The 17,650-nt window shown below is 36.8% G+C and overlaps 1 protein-coding gene across 2 annotated transcripts in view; it reads right to left on the bottom strand.

Moving 5' to 3' along the window:
• Positions 1-10,414: 10,414 nt before the first annotated feature.
• Yes1 (YES proto-oncogene 1, Src family tyrosine kinase) overlaps positions 10,415-17,650 on the bottom strand; it is a 69,368-nt gene continuing 62,132 nt past the window's right edge. For both annotated transcript variants that reach the window (XM_028874093.2, XM_028874092.2), the window contains exon 12: positions 10,415-11,154. In XM_028874093.2, the coding sequence (XP_028729926.1) occupies positions 10,946-11,154 (209 nt within the window). In that variant the 3' untranslated portion in view covers positions 10,415-10,945. The remainder of the gene's footprint in view (positions 11,155-17,650) is intronic.

Below are 17,650 nucleotides of genomic sequence, written 5' to 3'. Positions count from 1 at the left end.
GATGGTTGTAATACAAGCTTTCTAAAGTCTACTTTAAAACCCCACCTTAACCCTGCTTCCCTTTATATATATAAAACCCCTTTATATATATATATATTCATTCTATATGTTTTGCTACTCTAGAGAACGCTGACTAATACAATGGCCTTCATGAGTTCTGCAATGGCATCCTGAGAGCAGTGGAATCACAGATGTTAGAGGACGGTCATCTTCCAACAACAATACTTAGCAAGGCCAATGATAACCAAGTTAAGTTTTGTACACATAAGGCAGTAAGACCGATTTGATTTTTTTTTTTACTGTGTTGGTGCTGTGGAATAATCCTCTTGTACACTATAAAGATTTGTCACTTGAATTGGTTTAATAAAACACTGATTGGCCAGGCAGGAAGTATAGGCAAGGTGACCAAACTAAGAATGCTGGGGAAAGGAAGGATGGAGTCAGGAGTCACCAGTCAGATGTAGAGGAAGATGAAAATGTTGTACTGAGAAAAGGTACCAAGCCATGTGGCTAAACATAGATCAGAATTATGGGTTAATTTAAGTGTAAAAGCTAGTTAGTAATAATCCCAAGCTACTGGCCAAACATTTATAATTAATATAAGTCTATTCATGGTAATGTAAGAAGCAGCTGCTGGTGATTCAGGTGTTGCTGGCAGGACAGTAACTTCTGCTTACATATGGCACTCCAATGTGCCACATGTACATCTACATAAAGCCTGAGAAAGTTTTTTTTTATATATATATATTTTTTATTTTACAATACCATTCAGTTCTACATATCAGCCATGGGTTCCCCTATTCTCCCCCCTCCCACGCCCTTCCCTTACCCCCAGCCCACCCTCCATTCCCACCTCTTCCAGGACAAGTCCTCCCCCGAGGACTGTGGTCAACTTGGTAGACTCAGTCCAGGGAGGTCCAGTCCCTTCCTCCCAGACTAAGCCAAGTGTCCCTGCATAAGTTCCTGGTTTCAAACAGCCAATTCATGCAATGAGCACAGGACTTGGTCCCACTGCCTAGATGCCTCCCAAACTGATCAAGCCAATCAACTGTCTCACCTATTCAGAGGGCCTGATCCAGCTGGGAGCCCCTCAGCCTTTGGTTCATAGTTCATGTGTTTCCATTCATTTGGCTATTTTTTTTCAATAATTGAGTAAAACTGAAATTTATTATATGCCACAGTCGTCCTAGGGACCTCCATGCTATATATATATAGCCTTTATGGTTCTATGGGTTGTGGTCTGATTGTTCATTTTATATCTAGAATCCACCAATGAGTGAGTACATACCATAACTGTCTTTCTGGGTTTGGGTTACCTCACTCAGGATGATTTTTTCTAGTTCCATCCATTTGCCTGCAAATTTCATGCTTTCATTGTTTTTCTCTGCTGAGTAGTACTCCATTGTGTATATGTACCACATTTTTTTCATCCATTCTTCCGTTGATGGGCATCTAGGTTGTTTCCAGGTTCTGGCTATTACAAATAGTGCTGCTATGAACATAGCTGAGCATGTATCTTTATGGTATGTATCAGCATTCTTTGGGTATATGCCCAAGAGTGGGATGGCTGGGTCTTGAGGTAGTCCGATTCCTAATTTTCTGAGAAACCGCCATACTGATTTCCACAGTGGTTGTACAAATTTACATTCCCACCAACAGTGGAGGAGTGTTCCCTTTGCTCCACATCCTCTCCAACATTGACTGTCATTGGTGTTTTTGATCTTAGCCATTCTAACAGGTGTAAGGTGGTATCTCAGAGTCATTTTGATTTGCATGAGAAAGCCTTTTTTTTAAAAAAGGATTCTACACATACAAAAATGGAGCCAAAGACAGCTTCCTGGTTTTGCCTCTCATAAAGGCCTTGGTACAGAGATGCTGCAGAATGGGCTTGAGCTACAGCATGATGGGTTCCCACAGGCTCACATGAACTGCAGTAACAGCATGTACTGCATGGTGGATTTAGGGTTTCTGCTCATACAAACAAAAAAGGGTCAGAAATATACAGTAAAAACAGGTTCAGACAATAAGACCTCTAAACTGGTTACAGTATGCTTAAAAAATGTGCATAGCCTTAAAAATGAGAAGAGGGAGAATATATACAGCTTAGATTAAAAAATATATTTAAAATAATAAAATCCTTTAAAAGGGGAATAAAATAAAAAAAAGTAAGCCACATAAAGATGAAAAATATAGTCTGGATTACATATATTATTGTGTTTTCTTTAGATTTTTTGATTGTTAACAAGCTAATTGCTGAGAGATATTTGATTATAAAAGCTGCTAAATTTACTTCTACTTTGATAAGTTATTTTGGGAAAGAGATTCTGCTTTTATTTCCACAGAAAATGAGAGGCTATAGATTCATTTTAGGTTAAGAAAAATCATGTTTGATTGAGAAAAACCTCTGAAAATCCTGACCAAAGACATGGGAAAATAATCCTAAAGTAACTACAAGACATGAGATGTATATTTTACCCACTAAACCATAAAACAAAAAATTATCTTTGGCTGGCTTATGTACAAAACACAGTTTATATTTCTATTAATACCTTTAAAAATGCCTATGTTTCCAGAACAAGTGGACCAGACACCAATAAAAACAGATGGCCCAGATGATCCAATGTTTCAGCATACCCGTTACAGTTTCCTGAGTTCTGCACCCAAAACAGCTTCAAGGCTGCTGGCTGAGATGGACCTACTGCAAAAAACACTCCAGTCAGGACTTGACCATAATTCTAAGTTTTCTCAGGGTCCCTGTAAGATTATCAGCACCAATCAACAGTGAGCAGTCAAGAAAACTATGTCCAAATTCCCAAATATTGTTTACGAATGTTTATTTTCATTTAAGGGGTGGTGGTGGTTATAAATTGTTATTGGTCATAGTCAACTTCTTTCTAAAGAAGGAAGGGGGATATGAAATAGAAATAATGGGGGAAAAGGGCAGATTTTTATAACAAGAAAAAAGGGTAGATTGTTGAATCTATTTTAATACCCAAAACAACTGTTAATATAACATATTTTACATTGGTATGAATTTTAGTTTATTGATATAAATTTAAAGTTATTTCTGTTATACTATATGTATATTTCTAATCTTGTTTAAGGTATTATGTTTATACAGCTCAATTAAAAATGTAATGTAAGCCGGGCGGTGGTGGCGTACGCCTTTAATCCCAGCACTCGGGAGGCAGAGCCAGGCAGATCTCTGTGAGTTTGAGGCCAGCCTGGACTACCAAGTGAGTTCCAGGAAAAGGTGCAAAGCTACACAGAGAAATCCTGTCTCGAAAAACAAAAAACAAAAAACAAAACAAAACAAAACATGTAATGTATAATTAAAAATACAATTTAATAATCATCTATAATAGTCAAACTTACAGTCATTTAGGTTTTCTAGGTATACAAAAACATATTTCAATTAGATAGTCATCAAACACTTCAAAGACCTACAGAATATAGCATTTAAAATTTTTTAAGAACTTAGAATTCTTTTGAACATGAGATACATTTGCTCCTAGCAACACGAATCTACTCATGAGAGGATGATGGGCACTGAAGCCACTCCATATAGAGTTTGTTTTCCTTTTGCCAAAACTGGCCTACTGGGCAAGAAACTGCCCTTGCCTCCACTGCTGACAGTAAGTACGCTGTACAATCTTGACAAATAGGACACAAAGAAAAGTGACTGCCAAGCTTTGCCAAGACAAGATAAACAGTCTTTCAAACTTTTCTGTTTCTGAAAAAGATCTGTCAGATATGCTAAGACTGTAGGCCAAAGATGGATATCCCAACATTATAGAAAGATTTGGGTGACTGTCATTATGTAACATTACATCCTTTTGGAGTCTTTGATGAAGTTGAGTACTAGATAATTATAATTATAGTTTTCCTTGGTTATGATAAAAGATAAATTAGATATAAAACTTTAGACTCACCAAGATAATTGTTTTCTCGAATTTTGTCAAACACAAATAGACTAGATATTATAACTATAATTCTCATTTGATAACTGTTTTGTTGTATGTAATCTTACTATGTTAAAGTTAAAATCTTCCTTTTTAATAATAAAAAAAAGGGGGAAATGCTGTGGAATAATCCTCTTGTGCACTGTAAAGATTTGCTATTCAAATGGTTTAATAAAATGCTGATAGGCTAGTAGCCAGGCAGGAAGTATAGGTAGGGTGACCAAACTAAGAATACTGGGAAGAGGAAGTGTGGAGTTAGGAATTGCCAGGTAGAAGCAGAGGAAGCAAGATGAGAATGCCATACTGAAAACGGGACCAAGCCATGTGGCTAAACATAAATAAGAATAATGGGTTAATTTAAGTGTGAGAGATAGTTAGTAATAAGCCTGAGTTACCGGCTGAGCATTTATAATTAATATAAGCTTCTGTGGGTATTTGGGAGTGGCTAGTAGAACAGAAACTTACTCATACAGTTGGAAACCTACAGGAAAATAAGAGATAACACACTATAAAGTCATGTTTTATTTTCCAATAGCTTCTAAATGAATCAAAACATTAAAAATGAAAAGCACAAATTATAAAAGAGGTGACATGAATTTTTAATATTGGGGCAGATAAATGCTTTCTAAGCATAAAAAAGAATATACTTGGCAAAATACAAATGTAAAACTTAAATGTTAATCAAGCACATGTAACATTAAAAGCAAATCACCAAACTAGGGAAAATATGTTTTTTGAGACAAGGTCTTACTGTGTAGCCCTGGCTGGACTGTGTAATCGGAAGTTTCTCTTCCACCTGCCAGTTCCCAAATAACCAGAGGCTTAATATTATTTATAAATGCTTGGTCGATGCCTCAGACTTGTAATTAGCTAGCTCTTACATTTAAATTAACTCACTTCTATTAGTCTATGTATTGCCATGTAGCGTTGACATTACTGGTCTGCTGGCATCTTGCTCCTTGGGAAGCTGGCTGGCTTCTCCCAGACTCTACCCTTTTCCTGTATCTCTGCTTGGATTTCCCACCTGGCTGTATGCTGCCTTGCCATAGGCCAAAGCAGCTTTATTTATTAACCAATGGGAGTAATACATATTCACAACATACAGGAAAACATCCCACATCATTTGCCCTTTTCTGTCAAACAAAAAAAAGGTTTTAACTTTAACATAGTAAAATTACATATAACAAAAGTTATTAAGCAAGAATTACAGTTACAATATTTAACCTATTTGTATTTGGCAAAATTAAATACTCTATCATCTATTCTATCTTTGTGAGTCTAAAGTTTCCTATCTAATTTATTTTTTATCATAACTAAGGAAAACTATAACTATCTAGTCTTCAACTCCATCAAAGACCCCAGAAGGATATAACATTACCTTAGTAAACAAGAAGTGCACTACAAGCAACTTCCAAAATTCTAGAATGACAGAGACATCTGGCTGCCTGGAGAGTCACCCAAAGTTCCTCTGTAATGTTGAGGCATTGATCTTCAGCCTCTAAGCCTAGAGTATCTGGCAGACTTCTTAGTGAAGTAGGAAATTTGAAGGACTGTCCCTATTATTTTGGCAAATTTCATCAGTTGCTTTCCTCTGTGTCCTGAAGAATGTCTGACAGTTTCTTCTGTGAAGCAGGAGCCCTGAAGGATTGTCCCAACTTGTTCTGGCAAAGCTCAGCATTCACTTTCCTGTGGGTCCTGCATGTCCAGTTTAGAGAGCATAGTCAAGCAGTCAAGGCAAAAGCTGTTTCTTGCCTAAAAGGCTAACCTTGCCACAATGAAAGCAAACTCCTATGGAGGTTCTTTAATACCCACCATCCTTTTATGAAGTAAACTGGTGCTGCCAGGAGCAGATGTGTCTCATTGTCATGAAAAACCCTAAGTTAACAAAACATTTCAAATGCCATATTCTATAGGTCTTTGAAGTATTTGAAGACCACTTATCTATCTAAAATATATCTCTGTATGATCTAGAAACATGTCTAATATATCTACAAATTTGGCTGTTATAAATGACTATTAACCTATGTTTTTTGATTATCCTAAATAGTTTATAATAATAGCTTTCAAAAACCAGAATTTTACATTTTTAAATGAACTGCATAGGTACAATACTTTAAACAAGAGTAGAAGCATATATACAATGTTGTGCCAAAAATAACCTTAAATTTGTATCAATATACAAAAATCCTTTAAACCAGAAACATATACATAGTGTAACAAAATTAACTTTAAATTTGTATCACTATACCAAAATCCATGCCAATGCAAAATATCTGAGATTAATAGTTGCCCTTTTATCCTATATTCTCCTAAATGTAATAAACATTCATAACCCACCAAATAACGAAAGACCATCCGTATCCCCCACCTCTTGAGAAAGTGGACGTCATTTCCTCCAAACTGCTCCTGCTGTCTGTGGACGAGCTATCTTTAGGGTCCCTGAGAAAACATGAGATAATGGCCATGTCCTGGGAAGACCAGTTATAACCTTTGTTGATAGGTATCACCTGTCAAAGTTCAGGTCTCCCTTGATCAAATCTGGTCCATCTAAACCTGGAACAAATCCATAGCCTCTTGTTTCCAATGGAAACAAAAGCAGAATCTCTTTCCCAAAGTAACACATCTTTTGACTTAAATTCTGAAGTCAAGGCATTTTTTAAATATTTAAGTTGGGTTAACCCAGCAACATTTTTAATCAAACATCTCTTAGCAGCTGTTGTTCCTTCCTCAACAGTCGAACAATTCAAAGACAATATCCAGATTCTCTGTGTATTTTTCATTTTTATGTCGCTTTTTTTATATTCCTTTATTCCCCCTTTAAGGATTTTAATTTAAAATTATGTATTTCTTTTTTATGACTGTCTATACCTTTTCTCTTCCAAGCCTATGTATATTTTTCAAACATATTGTGACCCATTTGGAGGCCTTTTTTGGTCTGAATCTGTTTCTGTTGTTTATCTCTGACCCTTTGTCTATATGAGCAAAAACCTTAACCTGCCCTGTGGTATGCTGCTGGAGTTTGTACTGATAGCTTAAGCCAGCAGGCAGTGTGGCTCCTGTGAGAGACCATGGAAGCCTGTTGTGTGGCTTGGCTCATGGTGGTTGGCAGCCAGCTCTATTTCAAGGGAACCACGGTGCTGTGAGAAAATGGTCTTGTAAAGATTTGTCATTTGAATTGGTTTAATAAAACAATGATTAGCCAGTAGCCAAGGAGGAAGTATATGAGGGGTGACCAGACTAGGTGAATTCTAGAAAAAGAGGGCAGAGTAAGGAGTTGCCAGTCAGACACAGAGGAAGCAAGATGAGAATGCTGCACTAAGAAAAGGTACCAAGTCACGTGGCTAACCATAGATAAGAATTATGGGTTAATTTAAGTGTAAGAGCTAGCTAGTAATAAGCCTGAGCTACTGGCTGAGCATTTGTAAGTAATATTAAGCCTCAGAGTCGCTGCTGGGTATTTGGGACCAGGCCTGTGGCAGAAAAACTTCCACCTACACTGTGGCTGGCATGAAAGAGTAGGAAGCCCATTGTGGCTCCATTTCTGTGCGTTAGAATCTTTTTAAAGCTTTCTTGGGTTTTATGTGGATGTACATGCTCTACATTGGGTACCATTTGTAATCAGAAATTTCTTTCCCTCCCACTAGTTCCCAAATAACCATTCAGAGGTCTAATATTATTTATAAATGCTTGGACAATGCCTCAGGCTCATTGCTAGCTAGCTCTTACATTTACATTAACCCCTTTCTATTAAGCTACGTATTGCCACATAGCCATGGCATTACTGGTCTGCTGGCATCTTACTCCTTGGGCAGCTGGCTGGCTTCTCCCAGACTCTGACCTTCTTCTCCAGTATCTCTGCTTGAATTTCCCACTTGGATCTATCCCACCTTGCCATAGGCCAAAGCAGCTTTATTTATTAACCAATGGGAGCAATACATATTCACAGAGTACAGAAAAGACATCCCACACCAGGAATGGAACTGTCTATGTTGATCAGGCTGGCATAGAAATCAGAGATTTGCTTTCCTCTGCCTTCCAAGTGTTGGGATTAGAAGAATGTACACCATGCCCAGCTGGAAAAACATTCTAGGAGATTGTTAATATACTACATAAACAATGAATTGAAGAAAGTATTGTGTTGATTGTAATTTGTGATTTTTTTTTTTTTGGAAATCATGAAAAGGGGCAATAATTTCACATGAAGTAGTAGTAAAAAGTAATTAACACAACTGTAGAACTGAAAATCACAAAAGCTTTTGATAAGACATTTAAAATTTTAATTAAATCTGTGAAAACAGATTTGTAGAACACATAGAGATGTTTGTGCCACTTAAGGAAAGTAAAGTGACTTTTCTACTTTATATCTTTCCTATTGTCTGTAAATAGCTTCACTTAAATCACCCAGGTTTCTCTATGTGATACAGTGGCTGTATTTGCTGATACAATTTTAGAAAATGTCATTTACTGTAGACAGGAAATTAATCATGTGAAATAAGTTCAATAGTGTTCTAAACTTAAGAAAGAACTGATTTTAACTCTGTTCGAGATTTACAATTTCTAACTCAACATTTTCTTCCCAATGGAAGAATAAATTCAGAATAGCCAATACTTACATAATTAATGAGGAAATATAAAGAGCAAATGAAAAGATAAATAGATGCATTCAACAAAGAATTTTATTTTAATTATCCACAAAACAATATTTCAACATTTTATAAAAATATTAAGTTTTAGGTTACCATTATTTATTTTAAAAAAGTGTGCTAGAAGGCTTCTTTTGCCAACTTTCCTTTTTTGGTAAGGGTTAAAGTTCCAAGTTAAGACAATAAAGATGAAAACTGTTGGAAAAAAAAAATCTTCAAATGTACAAAACTTTTTCTTGACAATTCAAAAATACATAACAATTTAAACTGAATACACATTAAGTTAGTGTTGTGTCCTTACTATACAAGTGTTAGTATAAGAACTGCTTCATCCAGTTTATTGAAAATCTAAAGAATTCCATCAACTTTTCCTGCCTTATTTTTCTGATCAGAATTAGTACATAAACGTAATTTTATTACTCTTTAAAGAATCCTTAGAAAAACTACAATACCATAGTTCACATGAAGCCCTTTAAAACACTCATGTCACAAACTGTAGACATCAGGACAAATAAGGACGACATTCTTATCAGGAGACCCTCTTGGCAGAGGATTCAGTACTGAATAGGTTAATTAAAAAGAAAACAAACACAACTTTTAGTACCAGAACTTTTGCCAACTTGCATGAAGTTCACTTGTCACATTTAAAAAGGTCTAAATTTGAACATACTTTACCATGGCACAGATCTTTAAATTTCTTGATTAAAATGATGGTAGTTTAAAATTATATGCTGAAAATAAGACAACTTGATATAACGTTTTAAAGTGTAACTATAAAATACAGCATTTAAAAACATAAATATTAGACTTTTATTTAGCAGTTTTCCCTTGCTAGACCCTTAAACCATTAACACTACTCAATTCAAATTAATATTTCATAATTTCTGAGTTAGAAAAGCTCTCATTTTGAATGTTCTACTTCTGCACTTTGAGTGGGCAAAAATTTCCCTCTTTAAATTACTGTTACTTAGAGTAAGTATTCTCCCTCAAATTAATTATATTATGAAAGGAAAATACGATAATCATCAAGTATATCTGAAATGTAAGTGAAATTTCAGAGATTTGAAAATTGGAGTTCTAAAAAGGTTCTGTATAAAAATGGGCCACTGAAATTAGTGTTAAGCCTTATCTTCACTATTTTGAGGATGTAGAACTGGTTTAGTGTATATGTTAAGAAAATGAGTTTTACAGTCATACTTTACAACTTTTAAAGTCTAAAAGTAGCTAATGAGGAGCTCTGAGTGCCAGAAAAGCCACGTTGTCACTCCACAACACCAACATTCAACATTCCATCCTATCCCAATACCTGTAAAACTTTCCCATTTTCTTCTCTCATGTTTATTTAAATACATTTTCCTCTCTCCTATTCTATACTCAATACAAGCAAAGTGCATTCAAGTCCCTGATCTAGTGATGTTTTCTATTGTGGAGCCCATCACCATAAAAACATACTAGCAACACCTCATAGTACACCATCTATTTCTTAAAAATGGACTGCTTAAATGCTGGGTTTTTATTTTTCATGCTATGCAAATATTAAAAGATTTTTCCCTTGGACTGGATAGTATAATTTCAATTGTACATTGCCTTTAAAAAATCAATACAACCTTATAAAAGATTAACTCACTTTCTGGTTATCTTATTATTCTAACCTGAACAATTTAAGAAATGACTGAAGTAAAAAAACTGTTTTTCTACTTTCCAGTTCTATGAACTAAATGTGAACACAGTGTATTATGCTTCCAAATTCCAAGGCTGTGATCTAACACTTAATCAAGTTTCTGATGCTGTTTATAATCCATTTTTTTGTTTTTGGAACACTTGGCCCGTTCCACACAAAAGGAGATCTGTGTTAAGACTACATGCCAACTGTTAAATAGAAAAACAAAACAAAAACCTAACTTCTGAGGAAAAAAAAAATGCAAGATTTTTAAAAACTGGAATGGAATTATTTGGTCCCATGAAGTTCTTTGATTTTAGATTTTACAGTGGTATAACAGCCCAAGTTTCGTCCATATCAATAAATAGTTTTCTTTTAGCAATTCTGAGTTTGGGGAAGAAAAGAAAGTGACTAGTAAACAGTAGTCTTGTTGCTCTTTCTTACCATGCTATCGCCCACAGTCACAATAGCTTAGCTTTCTTTGGACCCTGAAGTAAGTTGTAAGATGTATCATTGGTACTTTAGAGTTTAACACTTGGGGGAAAAAGTGGTTTTGTGCAACCATATCTGGAATTCCAGTTTACCACAAGAAACATGCAGAGTGAAGAGTATCTTCTCATTCCTGTGCATGAGGAACTCACACAAGTGTTTTGGCAGATCTGTGCACACAGCTACTTGGATTATAAATTTTCTCCTGGTTGGTACTGTGGCTCTGTAGCAGTGAAGTAGTCTTCCAAGAAGGACTGAATATATTCAAATGTTGGTCTCTCATCAGGGTCCTTCTTCCAACAATGATTCATCAATTCATGGAGGGATTCTGGACAGCCCTGAGGGCAAGGCATCCTGTACCCTCGCTCCACTTGTTCCAGAACTTCACGGTTTACCATACCTAAGGTTAAGATTCAAACGTTAAAAATAATGGTCCTAGCCATGAAGAGCAAAACAGAGTAAATACCCTAGCCATTAACTAAGACATACCAAATTTACCTAGTGAAAAGACATTTTCAACAGAGACTAGAATAAAATTTAAACACCAATTTATTTAAAGAAAAGCTGAGAAATGATTATAGATATATATGTATACACACACACACACACACACACACACACACACACACACGTGATTTTTCAAGACAGGGCTTGTCTGTGTAGCTTTGGAGCCTGTCCTGGAACTCACTGTGTAGATCAGGCTGCCCTCAAACTCACTGACATTCACCTGCTTCTGCCTCCAGTACTGGGATTAACGGCATGCACCACCACACTGGGCTGATAATCTATATTTTAATATGATCAATTTTTTCATTCCACTTAAACTTTTACTTGTAACACAGTATCTTCAAATGCCAACTAAACTTGACTGAGAATTTAGAGTGGAATGGTATTTTCTATTACCATTTAATAACTCCAACTTAAGTAATGAGGAATCACAACTGAATTAGGAGAGAATTCTAGTTTTATTTTTGTGTATACTAACTACATAATTATTTTTAATCACTAGCCTGAGTTCCCTTATCTATTATCACCTATTTGAATTTGTCTTATTACACAGTTCATTTCTTTTATTCTTTTGTAAGTTTCCTCCCATGATTAATGAGTTACTGTGCACTGTCCCAAGTAGCAAGTGGACTCTTCCTAAATTTCTCTTCTAGACGTTGACTCACTGTGATGGTAGAATTACCTAGGAGAAAATGTCTGGGCATAGCTGTGAAGGATTATCTAGATTAAGATAGCCTCTATGAAGGATTTTCTAGGCTAGGTTATTTAAGGTGAGAAGACCCATTTAACTGTGGACAGCATCAGTCTATGAGTTGGGAGGTCTTGGCCTGAATGTAAAGGAGAAAGAGCTGTGCTGTGGGATGTCTTTCTGTATGCTGTGAATATGTGTTGCTCTGACTGGTTGATAAATAAAGCTGCACTGGCCTACAGCAAGACAGCTTAGCAGCAGGTGGGAAATCCCAACAGATATACGGAGAGAAGAAAGGAGAGGAGAGGAGAGATGCCAGCTGCCGTGCAGAAGGAGCAGCAAGATGCCAGCAGAACAGTAATACTGTGGCCACATGGCAACTTATAGATTAATAGAAATTAGTTAAGTTATAAGAGCGAGCTAGTAAGAAGCCTACCATAGGCCATTCAATTGATAATAAATATTAAGCCTCTGAATAATTATTTTATAAGTAGCTGAGGAACCTTCCGGCTACAGAGCTGAACACTAGCTTCCATCTCCCTCTGCTTCTTGACTAGATACAATGAGATCAGTATCTTGCGCTTCTATAGTTATGACTGACTACTATGATGGGATAGTACCTTCAACTGTGAGCTGAAATAAGCCCTTTCTCCCTTCCGCCAGTCAGGTATTTTGTTCCAGCAACATGTAAAGCAACCAATACACGTGTCATGCCAGCAAACCCTGGACTCTTTCCCACATCCCATTATCACCTTCCCTGCCAGCCAAGGCAGGCCATCCCTTATTTCCTGTCATCTCATACTGACCACCAGCAGTAAGGTTGTTCACTGACCATGATTACTTTCTTTTTTTTTCCCCCAAGGCAGGGTTTCTCTGTATAGCTTTGGTGCCTGTCCTGTAACTTGCTCTGTAGACCACACTGGCCTCAAACTCAGAGATCTGCCTGCCTCTGCCTTCCAAGTGCTAGTATTAAAGGCATGCACCACCACTGCCCAGCAACTATGATTGCTTTCAAACAACGAAACATCATAGAACTATTTCCATTTTTAGTTATGACTTTCTAAGGAATAAGGGATTCCTCAAAATACTTAAAATCTTAAAAACTGAAGAATGTTTTCATCTAAGAAAATAGCACCTCTTAGTGAAATCCAATATATTTTCCTGCTACAGAAATAAAGCCAGAAGTTGTTACACACATGCAGAAAGGACCCAATATTTAACATTCGATGAGGGCTTACTGTAACTGGAGAACTTTTGTTATTGAACATATATGCCTATGAGCTTTTGTACTTCTTAATAGACTAATATTAATTAATCTAAATAAGCCTGAACCCACAAAACCAACTTTAAGTACTAATTACTTCTCCTTTGGGGTGTGTGTGTGTGTGTGTGCTGGAGATAGAACCCAGGGCATGGCAGAAACGGCCTCCACTCAGTCTTCAGAAAGATAACCATTTCCTACAATCATTTCTAAGATGCTGAGTAAGACATAACTCCGGAGCATGGCAGGAAGTCAATTCTTTCATACCTGCTTTTTAATAAAAAGATAGACCTCTAACACTTAATACTTAAAACCGACTGTAATGGCTTTGCTTTCTGTCAATGAAGTATTTAATTATTGCTTACATTTGTTGAGGCTATTTTGCTAAAATTATAGTAGCAAATAGAAACTGTTGGTGCTACATGTTAATCCTCTTCAGTAATCAAAGACGGACAATATATTCTCTTTTCCTTTTTGGAAGCCTGGAATTTGGGGGCTGGAGTGGTAGCTCAGTGGTAGAATGCTGGCTAAGTGCATACACGGTCCTAGGTCCAATCCCTGGCACTTTCCTGCCAAAATAAAATCTGTAAATTGTTTATATTCTGCTTATTTAAATGTTTATTAATGTATATTTACAGATATGTAATTAGTTATACCTGTTTGGATTTTTATGTTTCCCTGTTCAACTGACACTTTTATCATTCAACGATATTTTGTCTCTAGTAATATTTCTTGTCCACAGCTGCACAGGTTTTCTTTTGGCTAATATTTTGCATAGTATGTCTCTTTCCACCCTCTGAATTTTAATCATTTTGTACAGCTTATGTATTTAAAGTGTATCTCTTAAAAATAGTACTATAGGGGCTGGAAAGACAGCTCAGTGGTTAAGAGCACTACGAAGTCATGAGGACCATTCATAGTTGGGATTCCAGCACTCATGTAATAAACTAGGTGGCCAATGCATACCTGTGATGGCAGCTGCAAGGGCAGGGATGGGTGGTGAGGCAGACACAGAAGGATTTCTGGGGTTTGTTAGTTCTAGCCTGGCCAAGAAAAAAAAAAATTTTTTTTTTCTAGTTCCAGGGAGAGACACTGCTTCAAAAGGAATATGAGGAGTGATAGGGGTGTACTAGAGGTTTGGCACTGATGCATATATTTAAGACCTGGTTTTTGTCTTTTAACTGGAATATTTAGTGCACTTACTGCCAGGTTTACCATCCCATTTACTTGCTGTTTGTCCCATCTATTCCTTGGTCCTCTTTATATTTTGATTAAGCAAGCACTGTTCATCATTACATTTTAGTGGATTGTTTTTGTGCTAGGGATCAGACTCATGGCCTAGGGCACGCTAAGTGAGCACTCTACACTCCACATAGTCGTCTACCACTGAATCACACTCTACTGGAATTGCAATAAGCTTCTCTGGGGCTTACGCTTTACTTTAAATAAGTACTTCTATAATCTCTACATATTAACAGAAACTCAGAACTATCTACCTACTACTATTTCATACCCTGTGACCTTTGTGTTACCATCATGGAATTTATCTTACTTTCTAAAGATTTATTTTTATTCTAAGTGTGTGGGTGGTTTTGTCTGTATCTATGCCTGTGTACCACATGCACAGACTCCAGAAAAGGACACTGGCTCCCCTGTAACTAAAGTTATGGGCAGTTGTGAGTCACCATGTGGGTGATGGGAATGGAATCCAGGTCCTCTTGAAGAGTATTGAGTGCTCTTAATCACTGAACCATCTCTCTAGCCCCATTGAATATATTTTTAGATGTACCATAAATGTGGTAAGTCAACAATTTCCCCCTAAGCACTTTAAAGACAATTCTGGGCAGGGGTGGCTTAATGGGTAAGGGTGCTTTGCTACCAAATCTGGTGACTTGAGTTGGAGCACCAGAATCTACATAGTAGAGAGAGCTAACTCCTACAGGTTGTCCTCTGACCTTTCCATGTGTGTCCATACACATACATATACATAAATAAATAAAAACATAATAAAGATCTTTCACTTATTTCCAGCTTCCATATGCATTGAGGAACCGTCAAGTATATACCAACTCCCTAGGGCTATCTATTTATTTGGCTTTGACTTTTATAATTTGGTAATGCTATACCTGATTGAAGTACACTAAATTTCCTTTATCCTGCTTCAGGTTCACTGAGTTAACCATAACTATTTATTTTTAAGGAACTTCTGGCTATTCCTTTCCTAGTAATACTTGTTACTATTCCACTCTCCCATCTCCTAGGGCTCCAGGTACAGAGAAATGAGACCTTTTCACTATGTCCTATTTAGTTCATACATTGTCCATCCCCACCCCCAGGTATTTAATCTATACACTGCCTTGAGAATTCATCTAATAATGAACCTATGAATCTACTAATTTTGTCTTCCGCAGCCATATAATGTGTGAATTTTACAAAATATTTTACAGTTCTTACATGATATTTACTTATTAGAGACAGGTTCTTGCTAAGCAAGGTAGACTTGAAGCTGTGATCTTTCTGCTTCAGTATCTTGATTGCTGGGATTACAGGTGAGCACCACCACATCCAGCTTTGTTTATTTCGTTTATAGATCCCAATTCTATTGAAACTCTCCAGTTTTCTTATCATTTTGCTAACCACTTCTTTTGTTTTAAGTATTGTTAGCTTTGGTCATGTACACCTATAGTACCAGCAGTCTAGGGGCTGAGATGGATAGATCACTTCAAGTTTGAGGCCAGCCTGGATATTTTAAATAGGAAGACCAAGGAAAGCTTGGGTTACAAAGGGATGACCTGCCTCAGACAACACATACACACATACACACATACACATACACACACACACACACACACACACACACACACACACACACACACACCCCATACCACACTCATGCACACACACAAAGCACTAATTTGAAGTTCTTTACTAAGTTTATAATTGGGGTTTTCTTTAGGGCCTAGTAATTTTCAATTCTTGAATCAGTCATCTATTTATTTATTTATATTTTAGAGACATGGTCTTACTGTGTACTCTGCTGGCCTGGAACTCACAAAGATCCACCTGTTTGTGTGTCTCAAGTGCTAGGATTAAAACATGCACCACCACACATGACTTCTGGCAGTTTGAATGAGAATGGCCTCCATAGGCTAAAATATCTGAATGACTGTCACCAGTTAATTGAATTGTTTGAAAAAGATTAGGAGGTGTGGCCTTGTTGGAGGAGGTGTGTCACTAGGAATTAGCTTTCAGGTTTCAAAAGCCAATGCCAGCCAGGTCTAGTGCCTCTCTCTTTGCCTGATGCCTGAGGATAAGATATAAAGCCCTCAGCTACTGTTCCTATGCCAGACCTGTCTGCTTCCAGTCATGATGACCATGGACAAATCCTCTAAACTGTAAGCAAGCCCTGCGTAAGTGCCTTCTTTTATAAGCGTTTCCTTGGTCATGCTGTATCTCCACAGTAATAGAACAATAACTAAGACATGGTTCTCCCCTAATCAGTTCTCAACCTATGGGTCGCAACCCCTTTGGGGGGTTGAACGATCCTTTCATAGGGGTCACATATCAAATATCCTGCATATCAGATATTTATATTACAATTCATAACAGTAGCAAAATTACAGTTATGAAGTATCAACAAAATAATTTTATGGTTGGGGGTCACCACAACATGAGAAACTCTATTAAATAAAGGGTCACAGCATTAGGAACATTGATAACTAAATGATTGGGGCTTTAGTTTTCTTTCACAGAATACAAAATTTTGCATCAATAGATCTATTTTAGGTTGACATTCTGAATCACACACTATGAACTATTTCTTTTTCTTCAAGACATTAGGTTTGATTTTACCAGTAAATTTATTGTCAGGTCACCTGGTTCTTCCTTGGCAATACTTTGCTTTAGGTGTTCTTTAATTTTGCCTTTTCTACTAGAGCACTGATGTCAGAACACTGTCCAGGAATGGAATTATGTGAGAAGAATTCTGAGTGCTTGTGAGAACACTCCAAGAAAACAAGACAAGAGTCTTGTAACCCTAAGTTTCTTCAAAAACACAAAATTACCCTTGGAATATGTTTTTGGGCCCTCCTGGGTGTGCTCCTCCCAGGTGTAGCACAGGAATGAGTTTACTTCAGATAACTCATTATCGCTTGCTGTTGTTACTGAATTCAATGTTTAAACTATCCTTTATATGCCTCAATGGAAATTTTATACAGCTTGAACTCATGAGAACTTTACTCATGTGACCTTTCTTAACTCTCAAGAGTATAAATTGTCTATGGTGCTGATAAAGTTGGCATGAAACTTTACCACCTCATTTATCGGTTCCATTCCCCCAGGTCCCACTGCCTGTGGTGACACATTGCCTTGTAGGGTCCCAACAAAAAGCATAAAATGTTCCCTAATATCTGTTCATTTTGGCTAGGCAAGAACTCTCTA

This window comes from Peromyscus leucopus, chromosome 13 (assembly GCF_004664715.2).
Source record: "Peromyscus leucopus breed LL Stock chromosome 13, UCI_PerLeu_2.1, whole genome shotgun sequence".
Taxonomy (NCBI): Eukaryota; Metazoa; Chordata; class Mammalia; order Rodentia; family Cricetidae; genus Peromyscus; species Peromyscus leucopus.
The sequence above is the reverse complement of the archived record's forward strand: the minus strand, read 5'-3'. Positions and strand labels throughout refer to the sequence as shown.